The sequence below is a fragment of the Rissa tridactyla genome, chromosome 9, assembly GCF_028500815.1.
Source record: "Rissa tridactyla isolate bRisTri1 chromosome 9, bRisTri1.patW.cur.20221130, whole genome shotgun sequence".
Taxonomy (NCBI): domain Eukaryota; kingdom Metazoa; phylum Chordata; class Aves; order Charadriiformes; family Laridae; genus Rissa; species Rissa tridactyla.
Genome location: NC_071474.1, coordinates 4,253,419 through 4,273,030, shown reverse-complemented (window position 1 = coordinate 4,273,030; position 19,612 = coordinate 4,253,419). Strand labels below are relative to the sequence as shown.

General features: G+C 47.2%; 1 protein-coding gene across 1 annotated transcript in view; it reads left to right on the top strand.

The window, feature by feature from the left end:
- The first annotated feature begins 8,327 nt into the window (after positions 1-8,327).
- ALDH1A3 (aldehyde dehydrogenase 1 family member A3) overlaps positions 8,328-19,612 on the top strand; it is a 37,297-nt gene continuing 26,012 nt past the window's right edge. Inside the window, exons 1-3 of the mRNA XM_054215022.1 lie at positions 8,328-8,452; positions 12,067-12,171; positions 18,157-18,297. Of these exons, the coding sequence (XP_054070997.1) occupies positions 8,354-8,452; positions 12,067-12,171; positions 18,157-18,297 (345 nt within the window). The 5' untranslated portion in view covers positions 8,328-8,353. The remainder of the gene's footprint in view (positions 8,453-12,066; positions 12,172-18,156; positions 18,298-19,612) is intronic.

Here is a 19,612-nt window from a genome sequence, read left to right as displayed (position 1 = left end):
GGACCGCGGGGAGGTGAGAAAACTGCGGATCTCCGGCCCAGAAAGCGCGGAGCCGGTGCCCGGGGAAAGCTACCTGCTCCGGGGAAGCGCCTCGCTGCGAGCCGTGGGGACGGTCCCAGCTGCTGCCCACCTCTGTCCCAGCGGCCATCGCCTCCCCGCAGCACCGCTGCTCCTCCGGGCACCCCGGGGACCCCCCTACCCTCCCGTCCGAGCTTAAACCCGGCGAGATTAATCGGTTATTTTTTTAATCAAGCCACGTCGAGGTGCCGGGGCTGGGCTGGAATGGGCTGAGCCCGGGCGATGGAGAGGTGCCGAGAGACCGCACGGGAAGGCAGGGGGTCAGCCCCGCATCCTGGCTCAGTCCCGGCCGCCGAGCGCACCTACCCCGGCCCCGGGGATTGCGGTTCTCCGCCGGCGGGGATGGGGACGGAGCCGGGCCGGGGCGGCTCCTCCCCTGCGCCCCCGAGATCTTCTGCCCTTTCTCCCTCGTTAGGAAAGTGTTAGAAAGTTGCTGAAGTGCGAAATGAGCCTGCGAAATCTCGTTGTCCTCATTAAACTCTGACAAGGAGGGTGACAAGAAGCAGCGGAGGGGAAACAATGAGGGCAGTGTTGGGGAGAGCCCCGGCCGGGGGCAGCTTTTGTGCCCGCCAACAAAAGCTCTTGTTTGCATGTGTTAAAGTCCATTAAACCGCGGCAGCCCCAGGTGCAAACGCCAGCCCGCAGCGGCCGCGCAACCTTCCGCGCCCGCTGAGCGCGGCGGCGGCACCGCGGCTCTGCCCTCAGCCGCCGGGATTGTCGGGGCTGCAAACGGGCAGCGGCCGGGCGGTGTGGCCTCGCCGAGGCCCCTCTTAATGAGGGCCCGGGACTGGCTCTTCATTAAGAGGCGTGCAATGCAAGCGTGCAGGCATGGGTGGGTTTCGCTCCCTTTTTTTTTGCGTGTGTGTTTGCCCCCAGATGTATCTGTCCCCCGCCTCACCGTTAGTGGAAGCGAGGGCTCTGCTGCGGGAGGAAGGGACACAATGTCGCCTATTGTGCTGCTCACCCCCTCGCTGGAGGAGACACGGATGGGACCCTGCAGCCTGGGGTGGTGGATGCAGGACCTGGTGCGAAAGAGCCTGGCAGACATACGTGCCGTGATTTGGTTTGCTCCGATGTGGCTGGTCAAGGTGTGTTGGGAGGTTGTGAAGTCAACAAATCCTTACGGAAAGTACCCCCAAGGTTAGGAGGGCAGCGATTTTCCAGCTTCTTGTTCAAACAGCAGAATTCGACCCAAAAGGTGCAAAAGAGAGTGACTGTGCAAAGACAAACCACCAAAAAAAAGCCTTGCACAGGTCAAAGCCTATAAAAACAACCACACCGCAGTGTTAGCTTTTCATATGACTGGCACAGTGCTTTGTCCAAGAAAAAGTATTTCCAGGTTCTGTTGCAACAAGTCCACATCTCTTTATCCCCAGTGGGTCTGCCTGCGATCTGCCCCACGGCTATTTTAAAATGTGCTGTTAATAACAATTCATTACAGTTGATAGAACTGGGAGACTTGCCTTTTATTTTGCAATTAGACATAAAGGCTCTGATCTGGCAAATGCTGTGCGCTGTGAGCATGCGGGTAGCTCTGCTGGAGTCATCTGGGACTGCTCACGTGCTAAACGTTAAGCCCGTGTGAGTTTGTGGGATCAAGGCCTGCGATAGTATCTTTTTTAAGGTTATTTGTTTACCTGCTCTGTTCTCTATTTTCTTCGTGACTGTGTCCTGCAAAACCATTTCTCTGGGAAGACGCAAAGTAGGTAGAGTCAGCCGGGCACAGCTCACAAGTAGCATTACGAAGCCGAATGATTCTTCCCATAAACAAAAGTTGTTTGCAGGAGCTTGATTCGGGAAGACATTATGGCACTGGGTACGTTGCATTGCAAACTGTTCAGCTGTGCAAGCCTGTGTGTACTGAGGCGTTAATACGGAATTGTTGGGCATCGGGCCCAGAACAGATGTGACGATGAGTGAGAGCAAAGAGACAGGGAGGAAGGAGCAGAAGAAGAAAGCACATTTCAGGCTTCTCAATTCCTAGCTAGGCAACCACCAATTCCAAAACCTGGGCACTGTTTTTTATCGAGCGAAAGTAGGAAGCAACATGATCTGTGGAGAAAACAAACATATTTGTTTTTTTCATTTGCCAATCCTGCAAACAATAGCTGTTTGTAGGCAAATAATCCTCGGATCTGCATGGCTAGATCAAGGCAGGGAGTGGTTCCCATCAGCTCCGTGGTGCCAGACGCACTGAATGGTTTGTAATGAAACAGGTCCTTGAACTTCTTCACAGCACAGACACTATCTTAGTAGGTTATCGAGCACTTGTTTCTGTTCCTGCTCCCACTCTCCTCGTCTTCCAGTGCTAGGCCTGGCAGGCAGAAGGGAAGGCAAGAGGAAATAGAAGTCTTTTTATTATCAAAGGCTTCAACTGTTTGTTATTTCCTTGCCACTAACTTTTCCAATTTACTTTTGGAGACAGGCAAAGTAAAGGGAAGGCCAGTCCTTGTGCACAGTTTCATACCTATGATATGCATGAAGAAAATGAATTTGATTGAGGATTTTACTTCATGAAGTAATTACGGTGCAAAGTATAAAAGGCTGCCTTTTGTCTTGAGCCACCAAAATCCTGGTTTGCATCACGGAGTCATGTTTAGGACTACAAATGCTCATACAAATAGCATCTCACAGTATTTCACATCGATTCTCTTCACCTTTACTGACAGATTTTGTGGAGGTGCAGAGGAATGAGAAAAGAAACTCTTCTTCAGCCCCAGATGAGTTAAATTGGAAGCTTTAACCTACAGGGTGTGAGAAGGGTGATAGAAATACTGGGGGAGTGCTGAGTTCTTGGGGTAAGGCTGCTTCCAACTCCCAGATACGTCCAATGGCTACAACCTTTCTCCACTAACATCATTCATCACAGCCCAGGTAGGGTTTGATTAACTTAAAACCACCCATGTAATACAAATGATTTCCAAAGGATCTTCAGGACACCCTGACTTATTTATTTTTTTTAAAAAGACATCTCTCTGGACTCCAATCCTTTTGAAATTGCACGTGAATACTTTGATAAACTGAATAGAACTTGATCTGGTATAAAATGGCAGACCTTTTCATTAATTTTGTGTCATTTGCAACGTCTTTCACAGCTGAAGGCAGCAGTTCAGTTATTACCATTTCTCCTTCTTGTTTTATATGGCAGCTGATCAGGTTTGTCTTCAACGAATGCAGCAAAAACCTGTGTAGAAGCCAAATTTATAAACAGCAGTAATTACCATTAGACAGTTACATAATTGTTTAGACAGGTGAATAAGCAAATAGGTGCTTTTGTTACTAAATAGCTTTTTCCAGTGGGTACCTAAGGGACTGCTTCTCCATCTTTGTATTCTCTGTGTCTAGAATAAAGAAGCCAGAGGGGACCAGGTTGAGGGAGCTCACTAGACCCCGTTTGTTTCTGGGGTCTGGAATGAATCTTGGGATTTTGCAGCTAGAAAATATTTGCAAAAATAAACCAAACCCTCTGGCAAAATATTGTATTCCTCCCTTCAAATGGCCAGTCCATATCAATTCAACAGTCCACTACTGCTATCAGAGAGCCTGTGAAATACCAATCACACAGTAGTTCAAAACAATACATCCTGCTGCTAACCCATACCATGGTGAATGTGATCAAGAGTGATGAAGTTTATGATTGTTAAGTTTGCTTAGAAAAATGAACACAAACCCTAGAAAACTACCCATAAAAAGCAAAGTTACAGGAATGGTAAATTTACAAAATCTGGCATAGAAAAATAAGAAAATTCCCAGATTAAAGTCACTGGGGAGCAATGCCCAGTAGGCTGCGTGTTCTGCTTTATCTGAGTGTTTAGGTGGGAGATCTTCAGATTCGGCTTGTTGCATAATTACAGCTGAGCTGAGCTCCAAACGCCTGTCATATAAAGTACTCACACTATAGGTGACTCACATTGGGAATCCAAAATCATGAAGACTCTTTTTTTAATTCATCGCCGCCTACCTCCTTTCCTCACTGATAACACAGGGTCAGCATCTTCTCAAAATTACTGGAAAAGGAAATGCGGCGTGTGAAACACCCAGACACTGCTGTCATGAGCACCATGGAAAAACCATACGGAAGTGAATAATTTTGTGCTCCAAGCACAATTTGAATAACGGGCAGTAAAAAGCCCCGTCGCTGCATATTAAACAAGAGGAGAATAAATCAGGAGGGGAGCTGCTCTCAGGAGCAGCAACTATCGCCAATGCGGAGTGAGGGGGATGCCAGTAGGGAAAGGGCATGGATAACTCAATTACAGTTCATCAAGATGCACAAAACCAGACAAATTCTGATCGCTCCTAGCTGTTGAATGCTGGAGTGTACAGCCTCAGTAGCCTTTTAGAGTATATTGTTTCACACGTGTATTTATGTTTGTGTGTGTATGTGCTTTGGGGTATATGTAAAATAAGCAGAATAAGCTTTGGCTCTGTGCCATGTTAACTGCTCTACACAGCTACGGGACTTCTGGTCAGCTTCAAGGTCTAGATGCAAAATATCATTGAAATATCAACTGATCAACCTGTATAGCAGCTCTCAATGGCTACACCACTGCTGACATGGTGCGAACCATGGTCCTGTAGGTGAATATCTGCCAAATCTGTCTTCATCCATGCGGCAGGACACCAAAGCTGTCTAGCACCATCAACCTCTCAGGTGATCTGGAGATGTCTTGACTGGTCCTCTGGATACAATCCCCCTGCACTCCTGGTGTGGAGCCAAGACATAAGACACGTATACAGGAGCAGAGTGTATTTAGAGGAGGAGTTACCACCAGCAGTATTCCCTTTATTATGGCTAAATGAGGTGGGGAAGTCTGAGAACTTAATTTCTGCAGATACCCTTGGCATCCATAGCAGATAGGGATACAGCTACATCATAGCATGAACATGTCCTGCGACTGCTCTTGGCACAGACGGACAGACTGGCACAGAAAAGCATGGTCGGGTCTACTTCATGGTGGCAGATTTAAGAGTGTACATCTGCCTCAACAGAGGAAAGGCAATCTTTGTGCTGGCTGGCAGAGAAGAGCTGGTGTACTCACAGTCTAGAAGCTTCCTGTGAGACGGGGCTCTGCAGAGAAGCACAGCACCAGGGAATTCACAGCTATCGCAAGGCAGTGCAGCCGGTTAAGGACACATATTGCAGAGATCTCTGCAAAAACACTGCTGCAACAGTAGAACATAACAGGGTGACTCAATAGTAATGTGACCTTTCATTAACAGATGCTTTTCCTCTTGCGTCTGTTTCTGACACATTTATCAACTGTTACAAACTTAGGTAAACCCCATTTTTTCAGTGCTTCTATCCTAACAGTGGCAAGGACCTCCTGGAGCATGGGAATGAATATAGAACATTTCACACTTGTTCTGATCGGGGCTCTGCTGTTACTTTTAGGGCATCTCCCCCTGAGCCCACCATTCAGCAGTCTGGAGGAGCATGTGTTTCCATCTCTGTGGATCTGCTAGAAGCACCGGCCAGAGAGGACACATCTCCTGAGGCTGGTGGAGTTGTTCCGGATTGTGGTAAGACTGAGTTTGCCCAACAAGGGACCAGTCAGTGTCTGCAAAACTCTTTGATGGGGGAACATTTTGTTGCTCTTCTTGTGACGTTACTAAGGGAAATATTGCATACAGCTATATATATTGGTTAAAGTTTATTATTTCAGCTCATTCATATGTCACTGACTCACAATTCATTCACTTCATACAGCCTTTGAAGTCTCGCACATCCCCAAGCCCTGCGTGTGGATCTTTTGCCTTAGATACATCTCATACTGCACCAACATTAACTCAAAGAAGCAACAATGCCTCAAATAATTTTCCCAGGAATGTCTTGTAAAAAAATTTTCCTCATGAGAGATAAGACTCTTTAGACACTGCTTATCCTGGAACTTCTTGTTCATCTTTCTTCTCATCCAGATATTTTGTCCTCTAGTTACAAGAGTACTTTCTGCTTCAGCTGAGCATTTCATGTGGGCACGTGCGCAAAATACAGACAGAAATAGATAAATTCTATTGGCATTGTGCCACCTCTGTAACAATTTCTTCCTCAATTTATTGCCTGTAGTGTTGTGATACATTATGGTAAAAACAGAAATGGCAAATTATCAGAGGTTCAAAAAAGTTCTGTTGCCAAACCATGCCACTGGCCCTAAAATGGATCAGTGGCCATGTCTTTTCCAGAAAGAATTGACAGAAATGTCTTCCACCTCAGACTTTAATTTGTGCATCCTATCAGTCACCTTATCATTTCGTTGATGACTTCTAAGGATAACTTGGATCCAAACTCCTCTTTATTGGGAAAAGGATTGTGTGGGGATTTGGTTGAGATATTCTTCTAGCTTTGATGCTTTTGTGGGAAATAGCAACTGGACAGTTAAAAATGGACAGCTTAGAAATAAACGTTTCTGGTGTTGTAATGTATCCCTTTTTTTTTCTGCGAATGCTCATTGGATTCTGCCATTGCATACAAGGATATCCCCACAACTTATTTATAACTGAAACACCTTCCCATATGAAGAGAAAATTTCATCTTGCTACTGTGAGGCAGGACAAGTCCTTCAGAATTGACAGGTCAACAGAAGTTGGTTCACTGATTAGTCTGGTAATGTAGATTGTAGATTGTAGGGGTATGTAGGCTGTAGGGGTAAAAAAAAATATCTTCCTTTGTGTTATTGGCAGTTCTCAGGAACCAAGCACCATCAGATAGGTTTTCACCTGGGCAGAGGACCTCCAAGAATATCCTGCAAGCTGCAGGAAGTTGGGTTTGATTCATCGGCGGTACTTTCCCTTCTGAATCAGCACTAACTCTTATGCCGCTATGATATCACAGGCTATCTGCCTTTGGAAGTGCGGAGTATTTTTAAGCATTCTAACAGCAAAGTGCTGACTATTGCTGGGGATTACAGATTCTGTGAAACATTTTGTAAGATAACTTCTGGCATCTTGCCACTTGTTATATGGAAAATATGTTGTATTATCTTCCATGTGTGTGTGGGTGTAAGGGTGCTCCTAGTGTCCTGGCCCCCAGCCTGCGAAGACTTACACATATTTTATTCAGAATGAAGTTAAGCAATACATAATGAACTTGTTCAGGCGCAGAGCCTAGATCTGTCACTTTAGACAAGTTCCATATACTTTAGGACTTCTGGAAAGACAGCATCTCTCTTGATGTCCGGAGTACACTACTATGAATACCATGCTGGAGGTTGACTGTGTGGGACACAAGGGTATTGGTTATCATTGTAGGAAGTCTCAGCTGAAGGGCCTGGACCTGGTATGCTGAAGTCCTTCAACCGGGATAGTCAAACTGGGATGGTCAAACTGGTCCCAGACTCATGTATGCACCCAGGATGTGGAGGACCTGCTGTCAGCCACACATCAGACATTTGATGTAATGCTTCTTCCTTCTCTTCTTGACCAACTCTGGAAAGCTCTGCAAAGGCACCGAGTGAAGGATGGGGTATGGAAGACAGGGCACCAGGAATCGGGTCCTTGTAGCTGGAGGGTGTAACATGACAAGTGAGGGGAGAGCCTTCCAGACAGTCCGCTTCCCGACAGCATGCCTGGGGAGAGTGGGGACCTCTGCAAGCATCCACTTGTGTCTGGCTTCTGGGTAAGTTTTGGTGGGACACAGAGACAGAAGACAGCGGAGGGCACGTCCTCCCATGCCCAGCCTGGAAGAAGCCAGGCTCTTCTCCCTTGATGGTGGGAACAGGGCCCCTTCCTTCACCGCTGGGGGTGAGGCACTGATTGATGGCCACCTCTGAGATGAGGGGTCTGTGGCCCGGCGGGCCTTCCCCCAACGAGGGCCCTGAGGGGGAGTCCTGAGGGGAGTGCTGTGGGGAGCCCTGAGGGGAGTCTTGAGGGGAGATCTATGGGGAGCCCTGAGGGGAGTCCTGTGTGCAGTCGTGTGGGGAGCCCTGAGGAGATTCCTGAGGAGAGCCCTGTGGGGAGCCATGAGGAGAACCTCGAGTAGAGCCCTGAGGGGACCCTGCGGGATGCCCGCGGGGAGCGGGGGCGGCGGTGGCGGCCCGCTGGCGCCCCCCGTCCCTCCGGCCGCCGCGGTGCCTCGGCGGGGCGGCGCCGCCCGTTACCTGAGGGCCGCGGCCGCGCGACGGGGCGGGGAGCGGGCGGTGACGGGGCGGGGGGCGAGGCGGGGCGGGGCGGGGCGCCGGCCAATGGGGGCGGGCGGCGGCGTCCGGCGCGCGGCGCTCTTAAGGCGGCGCGGCGGGCTGACAGCGGCAGAGGGTGGCGCGGGTTCGACGGCGCGGCCATGGCCGCCCTCAACGGCGCCGTGGAGAACGGGCAGCCTGACAAGAAGGTGCCGCCGTTGCCGCGGCCCCTGCGCAGCCTGGAGGTGAAATACACCAAGGTGAGCTGGCAAAGGGAGGTGGGTGGTGGGCTTATGCTGTGGTGTCACCGGTGCTTGGTGGAGTCAGGCTGGTGGTGAAGTGTTTTTTTTGTTAATATAATTTTTTTCCCCTCACTGTCGTTTTTGTTGTTTGTTTTTTTTTTTATTCCTCCTCATGCCCTAGGCAGTAGGTTTATGGGGGGTGTAAATGTGGTTGAGCGACTGGAGCAAGCAGATGGCTGTGGCGTTTCTAGGGAACCTGCTGTTGCCCCAAACCCTGAAGCCCAAGAAGCCAACTCTTTTTTGGTTTTTTTTTAGGAAAAAAAACCAAAACAAACAACAACCACCAAAATTGTGATGCATCCATGGGCCGTGGGCAGGCCCTGGTGCCGATCAGCGGCAGGCCTGCCGTGTGTAGGCTGTGGTGCCACGCTGGCCTGTCCCCTCCCGGGCACCCTGACGGCCATCTTCCCAAGTGCCCCGAGCAGCGCTCACAAACCTGCTCAGTAAATGCTGTTTGTATCACACTGGCGCTCAACGAAATTGGATTTGGATGGGGTGAGCCTCGGCAGAGGCGAGAAGGGGTTTAGCTGTGAGGAAGCCCCTTGCCTGCTGTGCTCAGCTGTCCTTGACCTGGCGCGATGCTCCCCTGTGTGGGACAGGGCCCTGCGGGGAGGGGGTTCAGTGCCGGGGTGGGTTTGGGTCCTGGTGAATGCAGGGCCAGCATTCTGGAGGACTGGGCCTTGTGAAAGGGCTCTGTGATGGGACTGGGGCCGCCCTGCAGCTCCCAAAGAGGGGTGGTGTTCACCCACATCTTGTTTGGTGGCTCCCTGTCCCAACAGAGCTCCTCCATGGCCTCCCTGCGGGATGAGGGGTCAGGCAGCAAGCCCGCACAAACCCACACCCCTCTGCCCTCCATCGAGCTTCCCTTTAAACAGTCGCTCCTGACGGACTTAACCAAAGGCTCCTGAGCTTGGTAGCTCTGTCCCTCAGAGGTGAGGCTGGTGCTGGTGCGGAGCTGAGCACCACTGCAGAAATCCCTGCTCCCGAATGCAGCCTTAGCTCTGTGATAGCTGCCTCACTTTTTGTTCCGCAACAGCCTGACCTGCTGTCTTGCGCAGTGGGGAAAATATCCCGGCTGGTTATGCTGCTAGGCAGCCTTGACTGCCATAATCTGAACTATGTGGCTGGAATAAAAGACCTGGAGGGGCTGAATGTGCGTATTAATTACTGTTACATTTCTGTGTTAAGTATTATTAAAAAAAAAATCAAAACTCGAAGTTCGTTCTCTTGCAGTGAGAAAGAGTAAACAGCGATATCTTATCCAGTGAGGTGTTGATTTCTATTATACATCCAAAGTACTGAAACAGATTAGTAATTAGAGGTAATCACTGGACTAGACTAATTTTTAACACCCCAAATGTATCTACTTTTTCCTTGTAAGATAAACTTGTCATTTAGCAGCAAATTGGATCTGCAGCTGCTGATTGCAGAATGGCGTAATGCTGCACAAACAGCTCTTTCCTGTGTCCAAAATGGACACGGCCATTAGAGTTCTTCTTAAACATCCAAACGTTCTGGTTTTTGTTATTTTTACTGTTGTGAACACTTTTAAATACTCCTTAGGGATCTGATCCTGCAGCCATGTGTATTTTAAAACACACGATTTTTATTCTCCAGAGTTTTGCCGGGGACTCCGTGCACTAAAGGTACCAAGGTAGTCTCTTAAAAGTGGAAACCACTGTTAATTAAAAGTGTGAATGTGACATTTGATCTGATGCTCCTGATGCATCTGAGAAAATAATGAGCAGCAGTCAGTTTTCATAAAACTGCAAGGGGTTTTCTAAAAGCTCTGAGTTTCACCAGATGTTTACAGCTGACGGCATGCTTTCCTCTGCTTAGTGGAGACTCTTATTTTCGGTTCTACCAGTTATGGGGCTAGGGGAGAGGAAAAATTTTCAACAAAGATCTTGCTTATTGAGCAGCTTAATGCTTGTCATGGGTGTGTGATGGAAGTGATCTGTCCAATATTCCGTGTATCAAATCCTGGGTATGAAGCATGAACGGCTGATACAGTACTCTGATTCCAACTCCTGGCACCAAAGACTCGGGCTATGTGGTGTGATTCACAGAATGATGCCAGCATATACATTATATTTAAAACAGCCTGACTCTGTCACTCTCATGTTTTACTACTACTTATAGGAACATTGCTTTCCCATCCCATTCCTTTCACATAAAATTAATGTTGAATGCGGAGGGAAAACGGTATCCTTCCCCTATCTTTAGTTTGTGAGCATATACCTGTTGCTGTAGTCTTACAGTTCTTGTCATATCTCCCACATTATAATGTGACTTTCTTCGTTAGTGAAACAAAGGAAAACTGAAGTTAAAATGTGTAAATGTTAAAAAGCAGCACTAGAGGTAGTCTGGGAGCATTAGTGTCAACCTGGTTAATATTTCTAACATTGTATCTTTTCTTGTGACTTCACTTGGCAACATTTTTGGCAAAATTCTTTCTCAGCCTATCTGAAACAGGTGGGTCTGAAAGTGCAGCTTCTGCGCCAGTCACATCTCAGATGCTTTTCTGCAGAAATAGTAAGGAGAAACTCCTTTCAGGAAAAAAAAGCTGCCCAAGGAAAGAAAACTGTGACCCAAAGCAGTGGGAATTCCGATGTAAGGGATGCAACATTAATCTCCTGGTGGTGTGTAGAGACTCATAAACAAGATTGCAAATGTGGATGACTTCCAAGTAAAAGTACTAGCTTACAGCCGCTAACAGGCTACTAATAAAGATTACTTCATCTAATCTTACTTAAAGTATATTTACAAAATCTAACACTGCCAAGTTAGATCTCAGTGTGGATAAGATGCATGTTGAATCAATTAATTGTATATAGGTATTCATGTTCTGTTTACAGTGAGTAACAACACTCTAGTATTTGATGCATTTTCAGTTACGCAACATTGGGACTGTTTGTTCTTGCTCTGGAAATACAATATTTTGAAACACTTAAATCTTGTCACAGACTACTCCAAGTGACGTGGGAGGCTTGATCTAGCCTGTGACAAGGCATGGTAGGGTAGAACTGAGCTAGTACTTACCCGTCTCTGGTCAGTGCTTGGGGGTGGGGGGGCAAGTTGTGGAAGTAGCCCAGGGCAGGATACAAACAACCAAGTTATATTGTGTGCTGACATTTCATTTGTAGCATGTAACAAGGGGCTCCTTTTGCCTAAACCATACGAGTTTCTCTTGGTGTCTGCTTGCTGTTGCCATGGAGATGTATTTCAAAAACTGTCTGTTTCTCATTGCCAGATTATGGTGTTATACTGTGTGGGCCCCATCCTCTGTCTTTCTCTTGCTCAAAACTAACTGGGTGCACGAAGGCTGTTTCATTCTTTCTCTGGCTCAGGTTCTAGTTTGGATAAATGCTGTCTGTATCGTGAACAGTCTCCCTGGGAAGAGACTGAACACGCTTGACTCTGCCATCAATGGAAACTGAAGACGCTCAGGACCTTTGAGGAGTACTCTTTCCTCTTTTTTTTTTTTTTTTTTTGCATTGTCTATGTCAGTTGTTTTTTGTTTTTTTTTTTTCTTTCTCCTCCCCATCCCACTCCCCTTCCTATCTCTTCAGATATTTATTAACAATGAATGGCATGAGTCTACAAGTGGAAAGAAGTTCCCCACCTATAACCCATCAACGCTGGAGAAAATTTGTGACATTGAGGAAGGAGACAAGGTAAGTGTTGTGGGAAAGGCAGTGCAAAAGACAGTTTCCAAGGGACTTCCTTTCATAGGGAAGCACAGGAAAAGATGGCTTTTAATGACAATTTACATCCGGCCAGACTGTGAGCTGGAGGTCTGGGACACTAGATGTGCCGCTCAAGAATTACAGGGGGTGGGTTGTATCAGCCCTGTCCAACTCAGCAGAGTCACTTTTCCTGGTAGGAACTGCCTGCCGAACACTGTCAGAGGGATGAGATTCAGCATTGTTCTTATGTTATAGACTGGAAAGAAGCCGCCTTTCTGAGGAAATGGCAATGATGGTGTATGCCCATCCCTGACAAAACTTGGGCCTTGTGCTAGGAGTAGTTTATATACAAGCTTCGTGGCATCCTGTTGGAGACACTGAACTGAAACACTTTTAACACACAATCAACAAATAACTGAGTGCTTCGGGGAATTTAAGCTCGGTCATGCAAACACTGCCCACTTTCTGCTAGAGCTGTGGTGCTCCTTTTCCAGCTGGTATCATAGGTTCTGGCTTCCTGCACAAATGTGGCAACACTCAGTTAAAATTAAATCAACGTCTCAAGAACTTTAATAGTCCCTCACCCTGGTGTGCTGTAGATTAGCTTGGGACATAACTGCTTGGGTTCGGTAACAATCTGAGGTGAGGAACAATGAGATGTGACATGTCTTGCCCAAAACAGCTCATCATGTATGGGTCAACTGGCCTGATCTACGGGGAAAGAGCTACTCCAGGAGCTGGCTTTTTGCAGTGTGTCATGGGAAGGTGATTCGCAGCTCCTCTGCTGTACCAGGGCTTTGGCTGCTCATTGCTGTGGGCAGTAGGTGGCAGGCAGTGTGGGCATTTCTGCCTTTTTCTTGGTATCTAAGCTTGCCGAACATTTGTGGGGCCCAATGCCTGTTTTCTAGCCAGGTAGCTGCCTTGGGGATCCTTTCCTAGTAGATGTGATACTGGTTAAGCAGGGACAATGTGTTTTCTGATATTTTACTGTGTAGAGTATAGAGCCTGACCCTTCCAGTGGTGGGAGCAAACTCGCTTGGCAATACAAGCCTCCAGCCTGCATGCAAATAGTATGTAAGGAAGCCTTCTTTTTGCATGGCACTAAAGCAACATCTGAGACCTATTCCCATGGGAGATCTGTGCATCCATGGGGCAATTACAGATTGAGGTAGAACCAAACACTATATGTAGTTTCTTTATACTAACTTCGTAGGAGACACAACTGTGTTTAATTGCAGTGGCATGTATGTAAACAGTGGAGTTGAAGCTAACTCTGATGCAACTTAATTTTGGTAGGCAGAAACCATGACGTTGTTATTGTTTCCTGAGCTAAGTGTCTCCTCGAGCAGTTACAGAGCATTACATGAGTATTTCAAGCCTGCTTCTTAATGATTTGGTTAAAGAAAATTGTTATGCAGAACTAAAAGGCCAATTTTGCAGCTTGCCTCCTTGAGACTTGTCCCTACCTGAATTCAAGGATAAATTTCAGCTTCTGGCTTGCAGGAGAGTTACTGTAAACCATTTCTTGGGGCCAGCCAGTGGAGTCCTCTGCCCGTGGATACTCAGCATAGGTGTCTGACTCCTCGGTGCATAGAATAATTGCAGGCAAGAATATAAGTTAGCTGCACCTTGAGTGCTGAAAGCCACCTCTTTCACCCCTTTACATCATGCTTAAAAATATATATTTTTTGCTCTAAGTAGGTTTTTGCAAGGGACTGAGTGGGGTTAGACATGGTTTTGGATTAGATAGAAAGCAGAGTCATGGGTGAGAAGCATCCCAAGCTAGCTGTTTGGCTGCTGGTGACACTTGACAATGTGCCACTGTCCTCTGGCAAACTGAGTCCCCTGAGGGTTCCTGTGCCCTGGTTGAACATCCCCTCCTAGGTCTGTAACTCCAGTCTGTTGGAATTACTACAGAAAGTGGCAAGTTTGTGTTTGGCAGTGCTTTCCAGTGCCTTGTCCCCATGTGCCACTATGCTTGGTTGTGCTGGTCAAGTACCATTGCAGGGGTGTCAGTTCCTGGTACTGACTCTCACTGTGCTGTGCCAGGGTTGGCTCTGCTTCACAGCAGACTGGGAGCAGGACTCCACTTCCCTAGCTCTGAACAGAAACCTGTCCCTCCCTGGCCATGTAGAGTGTATTTTGCTTAGGCTACCCGTGAGGGGTGGGAATTTGGCAGCTGATATCTCAGCGATGACCAACTTAGTCTGGTGCTGAAACTTGGTCAATGCTTTATGAGGCTAGGAGCAAAGATTTTGTTGTTTGTTCTTTAGTTGCAGAATTTAAGACAGAATTGCCCTTGATGGGATAGTTGGGGGATAAAGGAAAGTCTTGTATGGAAAAAGAAGCACTGAAAGTAAAATGGCAAATGCTTCCACTGGATGCTTGGAGGCTTTTTGCAGCCAAAATAATGGCTTAGTGTCCAAGTGTTTGACAGGCTGATAATGGAGAAGGAATAACTTCCTTCATTAGACCTCTGCTCCCAGTGAATAGTGCAGCCCCAGAATTTCCACCCTGTCTTGGTGTTACCGTGTGAAGGCAAAAATACTTGCAGCATTGTCATTTCTCTGGTGCTGTTGATAACACTTGAAGATGGGCTTTTTTCTTCTAGCAGCTTGCTAACATTTATCAAGAGCAGGAGGAAAGATGCTCCTTCCTCAAAGAAGTGCCCAGCTCAGTTGGCTTCCACAGACTAGGCAGCAGGCCCACAGCTGGGACTCTCGAGCAGACTGGATGCTGTGGAGTGTCCGTCATGGTCATTTCTAAGCAGTTCACTCTCCCATGTGTCTCTTTGAAGGGTTCTAAGAGGGTTTTGTTCACAGTCATCATGCCCCCCTCAGATTGCAGTGGTAGGCTGAGGTAAGAGGCTGCAGGACTGTTATTCCCCACAGCAGACTTGCAATGCCCTTGATAATGGTTTCGGACACTTCAGGCTGTTAAGGTGCTGTTTGTAGCTGTTTTGAACTTGGGCTCAAATGTTAGAGCAATGCAATGTGTAGACTGTTTGCAGGGGAGCAGGTCAGGGAGCCTCTTTGAAGTGAGAAACTGTGGCATGCTCATGCCCTATGTCACAAAAGTGCCTTTCCAAAAATGTGCGCAGTGGAGGCTTTTCAAAGAAGTTAGTAATTGAATTGAAGAAAGACTGCCTCTCCTGGGTGTGCTCCGTCCCTGGCATATCCTTACTGGCCAAACCGAAACAGTATTAGGCATGCTGAGCCTGCAGGAGAGCAAGGTTTATTTGCAGGTATTTTCGCTACTCACAGAGCCAGTGGAGTGATGGTCTCGCTGTGCTCTGCTGCTGAGGCAGGAGAGAGGAAAAAGGAGCAGGTTAGAAATGGAGTAGTGATGAGCAGGACTTGAGGTAGAGGAGGGAGGTGGAGGAGATAGCTTAGAACAAAGAACAGTGTGAGTTTGTTCAGGGTAAAATGGTATGTGGTTGTGTAACTGGGGGTTGTATCATAATGCAAACATCCAGGGTGGCTATGAAGGTTTGCAGGCATTTCCCAATGCTGCAGTGCTTGACTTTGCAATCTTAATATTCTCTTAGTGGAGCTCTTTATGTAATACTCAGTAAATCTGTATAGATCAGAACTGTGCACCAGGATGCACAGACCTCCTCCTCTTTGTGGTTTTGTATACCACAGTGTGTCCCTGGCACCTTGACAGTTATGAGTCTCTCTGTCACGCATTGTGCCTACCTATTGCAACATGCCTGCAATGAACATGCCATTCAGACTCCCCTAATGCCTAGTCATAACAGGAGGGATTAAGAATGGCATTTCAGCTTTCCTGAAGAATTTCCTTGTTTTTGCTGGTCTCTCAGGCCTATTGAGGTTGTGCAGGCTCACAAGATCTCACTTGGTGGTGCTACCCCTGACGGTGTTTAGGGAAAACCTTTTTGCTTGTGTGGTAGTGACTGTAGTCTCCAAGACGCTATGTGCACCCAGCATGTCTGAGAAAAGCGACAAGAATGAAGATAACTAGTATTTTCAGGAGCTGCAGCAAGGCTCAGGTGTTCCCATGTTTAGAGGATGGGGAAGATCTGGGCACGCGCTGAAAGCCTCTTTCCACACAACTGTCTTGTTCCTGTGAGTGCCACGGTGGTGGGAAGTCCCTTAGAACTAAGGGCGTGCTGCATTGTGGCCCGTGCCCCTGCAGACCCAATGCTCTGCACATCAGTGCTCCCAGCCTGGTCACAGAAGCTAATTAATTGCTGCTAAGGGAAGACTTGTTTAAACCTGACACGTTTCTTGTGTTTCTTTGGCTGCTTTGTCACATAAAATATTGCCGCCTTTCAGCTTGAGTCTTCATTCCAGCAGGCAGGATGGGGAATATATAAGCATGCAGTGGCCAGTGGTGCCTTCTGGCTTTGGTGATGTGCCAGTTTGAATACAGATCAACTCAACTGAAGCGAACCATTCTGAAGGTCCATTCTACCTGCGGGTGATGGGCCCCGGGCAGGACATAACTACTGTGCGCAGGCAGGTGTTTGCTACCTCTGCCTCACCAGCACCCTTGCTTGACCAGAGCCATTCTTAACACCTTGTAACAGCACAAGTTTCCTCCAATGGTTTCCCCATTTCCTTCCAAAAGGGTGGGGTTCTTTTCCCAACAGTATAGGTCAGACTATTTTAAAGCTGTGTAACCTCTTGTAAAGAAAAGGAGCCAAATCTAGCGTAAGGTGCCATTTTGGTGGGTGATGGCTATTTTCCAATGAACTTTTGCTGTAAGAAGGCAACGTGTCTCCCTGTAACATTTTTCTTGGTTGAGCACCACACATTTTCCCCATGAGGGGAGAATCGCCAGACCTTGTTGGATCAGTGCAGAGGCTTACTTCATAATTGTATCCAGACAAGACTTGAGATAAGACATAAATGAGTGCAACTGGTGAAGTGCTATGAGGAACGATCAAGGCCTGAAACCCTCCCTCCTTTCCCACCCCCTTGAGCAACATATTGTGGTGGGGTGCAAGTTCTCCATCAGCTCAAGTGAGGCACGAGCTGTGCCAGACATTACGTAGAACATTATTCTGTCCAAAGCCAGGGTGAAGCATGCTTTATGTATGCTTGGGGTACAGCCTTGGCCTCATGGACGTTGATGGCAGTGTTCCCATTGACTTCACTGGGTCGGAAGGTTGCCCTTAGCTTTGCTTTTTTAATCAATGTATGTGGGAAGAAGGGAGGAGTTCAGGGTATACTGCAGCCAGAGCAAATGTGTGAAGCTTCTCTGGGAGCGGTGGTGTGGGAAGAGGGGGAATTTGCTGCCTGCATGAGTGATAACTTGGGTAAACAGGGTTAGATTTGGTCCAGACCACGGTAAAGCAGTTGGGAGATGAAGGGAGAGTGGCACTAATTCCGCGTAGGTGAAATGCCTTTGTCATAGCTTGAACAACAAAACCCTTCCCATCTTGTAGAATTATTCTGGAAGTGTGATCTAGGATCTAAGGGAGCTTTTTTTAGTGAGATAATTGTTACTGGCATGGGTTCCAGTGGGACTGAACGGTGGGATCTGAGCTGTGATTGTTGCCCTGGATAAAACTGTGATCTCTCTCATGGGAGACTTTCCTTCCCACACTTGTTCAGCGGAGAATGATTCATGCAGGCCTATGGCCTGTCACGCTTAGGGAAGCGGTAATGGGAACAGAATTGGGATCTTGTTTCCCCATCCTCCCCTAGTGTCACTTACATCCTGTGTCAGCAGAAAAAGGATTCTGGATTATTGTATAAACAAACTAGTTGCATAAAATTACCCTATTGGTACTCTGACCCCAAGGTTGTTTATAAGCCCAGGCCAAACCCAAAACCTACTGCAGGCTTGTGTACAAATCCAGGAGTAAAATGAAAGTGATTCTGACAGACAACTTGGTTTTAGCCATCATAGCATCAACTAGGAAGTAGCCTGATGGGGTTTCTGTGACATTGTCCAGCTCCTTCCTTGTAACCTAAGGTTTTCTTGTGTATGTGGCTACTCTAGCCTGATGTGGATAATGCGGTGGAAGCAGCAAAGGCAGCATTCCAGAGGGGGTCTCCGTGGAGACAGATGGATGCCCTAAGCAGAGGACGACTCCTGCACAAGCTGGCTGATCTTCTTGAGCGAGACAGAGTCATCCTGGCAGTAAGTACTGTGAGCAGTGATAAACCAGCAACAGTTGCCTGATAACTCAGCTGCAGCCCTCTGATTTTGCTGCATCCATATCTACCTAATGTTTTTCTTTTGTCTCCCTTCACGAAGGGCAGAAGAGTCCATGCAGGAGTCATGACTTATCAAAAAAAACAAACAAAAAATCCCCAAACAAATCCCCTCCCAATCAACTGACAAACAAACAACATAAATGAAACAAACAAAAAAAAACCCCAAACAACAATAACTAACTTGGTCCTTTTTTATTACAAAAATGCAAGGCTAGTTTGACTTCTTTGCAAATTGCTTCCCCTAAAATGGGGGGCTGGAAAGAAAATCTTTCTCTTGCTGGATGTCATCCAAAGTTTAAAATGTGTGTAAGTGGGAACTGTTTCTTTCCCTACTGAATGTACTGGCTCAAGAAAAATCTCTTTATAGCCATGAAGCTGTGTTAACTTGGACTTCTGCACTGAAGAACTATTGCTAATGATTCCCCATCCTGTCCTGAAGGAGCCCTTCTGGTGCAGAACAAGGCTGGGTAGGACCCAAGCTAAAACATGCTGCAGTTGGTAGAAGCCTTTAGACTCTATGGGCCTTGGACATCTTTCCAAATTGCGCCCACAGATCCTAGCAGCACAGAGCTGCTGTCAGTCCATATCTAAGATCTTGGACCTGAGAGCTCACCAGTCTGATACTGCACTTTTGCACTTTGGCTCTCCTTATCTTCAGGGAAATGGGTTTATGACATTCAATGCTGGTAGATATGTTTAAGTTCCTGAAGTGATGTCCCACTGAGGTCAGGAGAACTTAGCATACATGGGATGTGCTTAGAAGCCTGTACTTGCATGACTATCTTGAGCTGGGTCTCTTTCTCCAACACAGTGTCTCTTAACTGCATGACAGCCTTCAGTTTCAGCAGGACAAAACCAAAAAATCCAGGTCTGAAGGCAGTTCTGGCCAGGAAATAAAAGGGAAGAAAAAAAAAAAGTGTGTGTGAATACACCCTGTTAATTTTCTGCTCACTTTTTGATGTGACTTCAGAGGACCCTCCTTTTTCCATAATCCAGGACACTCGCTTCAAGCTTTCTGCTGTCCTTCTGATCTGGGAGGGCTTGTTTGGCATTGTTATTTTTCACTGCAGAAAGCCAGCCGCCGTAGCAGCCTTGGCTGCATGCTAAGTAATGACTTATAAAAATCAGTCGTTCTAGCAGACGTTCAGAGTGGATAACAATCCTAGTCATTCCAAGGGGAATGTCTGTTCGAGTGCTGTTTGGACCCTAATGTCTGTGGAAGATGACGGGGTATGACT